Raw genomic sequence first — 2,183 nt, forward strand, 5'->3', positions numbered from 1 at the left:
GTTTTGGTGATTTCAAATATCAACATTGGCTACCAGAAATCACTTACTCTGCCTTTAAGTACTTTTAAAAGCAAGTACTTCTGTACTTTTACTTAAGTAAAAATCTGTCTTTACAACTTTTACTTGTAATGGAGTAATATTTGACCAGCAGTATCTGTACTTTCACTTAAGTAATGGAGTTGTGTACTTTGTCCTGCCTCTGGTTATATTGTATCTTTCAACATACTGACTCATGCTCCGTGTTGCCGCTTAAACTGAGGCGCTACAGCAATCTGTCATGCCATATTTACGAGCGTCAAAACGGTTGGAACTGAAGTCTGCAGGACGGTAGGTGAGTAAATAATGACAGAAATGAGCTATTAAGTTTTATCATCAAGTATTAAGTATCACTAAATGAAAAAAAAAAAAATAGAAAGATAATAATGCCCACAGCGCCCTCTAGTGGAGGATCATTCAGTAAAATCAGGAATCATTTGGTTTTGTGACCTGAACAAAACTCTCCATCACCGCGAGGAATCACATACAATAATTTCTTATATTATGGCTGACAGGTCTGGATCTCTCACCTGCATGATTTTGTCTCCCATCCTGAGACCAGCCACCTCTGCAGGTCCACCTTTAGACACGCGTGTGACGTAGATGCCCTGCGACATACATAAAGTTAGAAGAGTCACCTCTGAAAGACAAAGGAGGAAAATGTCTCCCTCTAAATACAAATAATTTTACAAAACATGATTTTTCACCTTGTCTGTCTTGTCTTCAGAAAAAGGATTCTGGCTTGAATCTTGGTCGATTCCCCCTCCAATGCTGAATCCTAATATTAAATTATCACCATCCCGTAGTTTGTGAATCTCAATTCGTTGCTGAAACACAGAGAGGAAAAACAAGACAGCTGAGTTATAAGGCAGGCACACTAAGTATGTGTCTCAAAAGTAGTTAGCTATATACACAGGCAGCATTTCTGAGAACGATGCCCAAAACTACTGTCTAGGTAGGCGGCTAACTAGGATTTAAGACAGATCCTATGGCACAGCTGTTTATGACCATATATGGCAGCACTACCTGAACAGCAACATTAACCACACCTACTTACTTCACACCTGAGTGACATCAGATCAGATTGAATATAATACAAAAGAATAATTAAATTCATCATTTAATATTAATTGGATCCCAAAAATGACTGGTAATTTTGCAACATATTACTTATTTATAATCTGATAAATAAATAGAACAGTAAATAAATAATTAACTATTGGTCACTTTGTTCGCTCCTGGCTAACGTTAGCTTAGCGTGCTGACCCTTTCCACTATATCGACTGTTAACTTAAACTCAAATAAACTTAACCAAACTGTCCTGTCATGACATAGATTAGTATTGGGAACAATAATCATGTTTAAATTGATCGCCTTCCCAGTCAAACGATATTAAATGAATCACTGTCAGCATTAAAAACACTAAAGCTCCGCACACAAAGCTGAAGACACTTATGCTAGTGCAAAAACTTTCTCATACTGAGCGCAAACTCACCACAACTGCTGTGACAGGATGACCGGGGATGAACGACATTTTCTGTTTGTTATAAAACGTTTATTCCCCGTTGGGGCTCTTGGGTGTTTAGTGGAGTAATTTTCACTGATAATAACTCGAGTGAGTGTGTTTGGTTCCTCCTCTTTGGCTGTGTGTCATGTTGGGGCTGGGCTGCGCTACACAAACCCTGCCCTCAAGTCCACATTACACTTCTCTCATATTGTTCGTCCATTTACTTAACCATATTTATCAGTTGAGCACGTGTAATTGTTGATGCGACTTATTTATGGGTATATATTCGAGTAAAACAGTGATTGCAGTACCATTTAAACAAGTACCAGCACGGACTCACCAGCAGATGGCGCATTTTGATCATTATTCATATGTGACCAATGCTGCGTCCCAATGTACCTACTACTTATATATTACGCCCGTAAAGGGGTCGTATGATGCGATTAAAATTTTTCCTTTCTCTTTGGAGTGTTACAAGCTCTTGGTGCATAAAGAAGATCTGTAAAGTTGCAAAGACTAAAGTCTCAAATCCAAAGAGATATTCTTTATAAAAGTTAAGTCAACCACTCCTACCTAAAACGGCTCGTTCTAACACGCCCCCACATACCTACGTCACGATGTGGGAAGATTTGCAAAACGC

General features: G+C 38.7%; 1 protein-coding gene across 1 annotated transcript in view; it reads right to left on the bottom strand.

The window, feature by feature from the left end:
* tax1bp3 (Tax1 (human T-cell leukemia virus type I) binding protein 3) overlaps window positions 1-1,809 on the bottom strand; it is a 5,863-nt gene extending 4,054 nt beyond the window's left edge. The window contains exons 1-3 of the mRNA XM_016575556.1: window positions 1,532-1,809; window positions 744-863; window positions 567-644 (exon numbers count right to left, since the gene is read on the bottom strand). Of these exons, the coding sequence (XP_016431042.1) occupies window positions 567-644; window positions 744-863; window positions 1,532-1,570 (237 nt within the window). The 5' untranslated portion in view covers window positions 1,571-1,809. The remainder of the gene's footprint in view (window positions 1-566; window positions 645-743; window positions 864-1,531) is intronic.
* Between the last annotated feature and the right edge of the window lie 374 nt (window positions 1,810-2,183).

This window comes from Sinocyclocheilus rhinocerous, unplaced genomic scaffold, assembly GCF_001515625.1.
Source record: "Sinocyclocheilus rhinocerous isolate Xijiao unplaced genomic scaffold, SAMN03320098_v1.1 scaffold324, whole genome shotgun sequence".
NCBI classification, from domain to species: Eukaryota; Metazoa; Chordata; class Actinopteri; order Cypriniformes; family Cyprinidae; genus Sinocyclocheilus; species Sinocyclocheilus rhinocerous.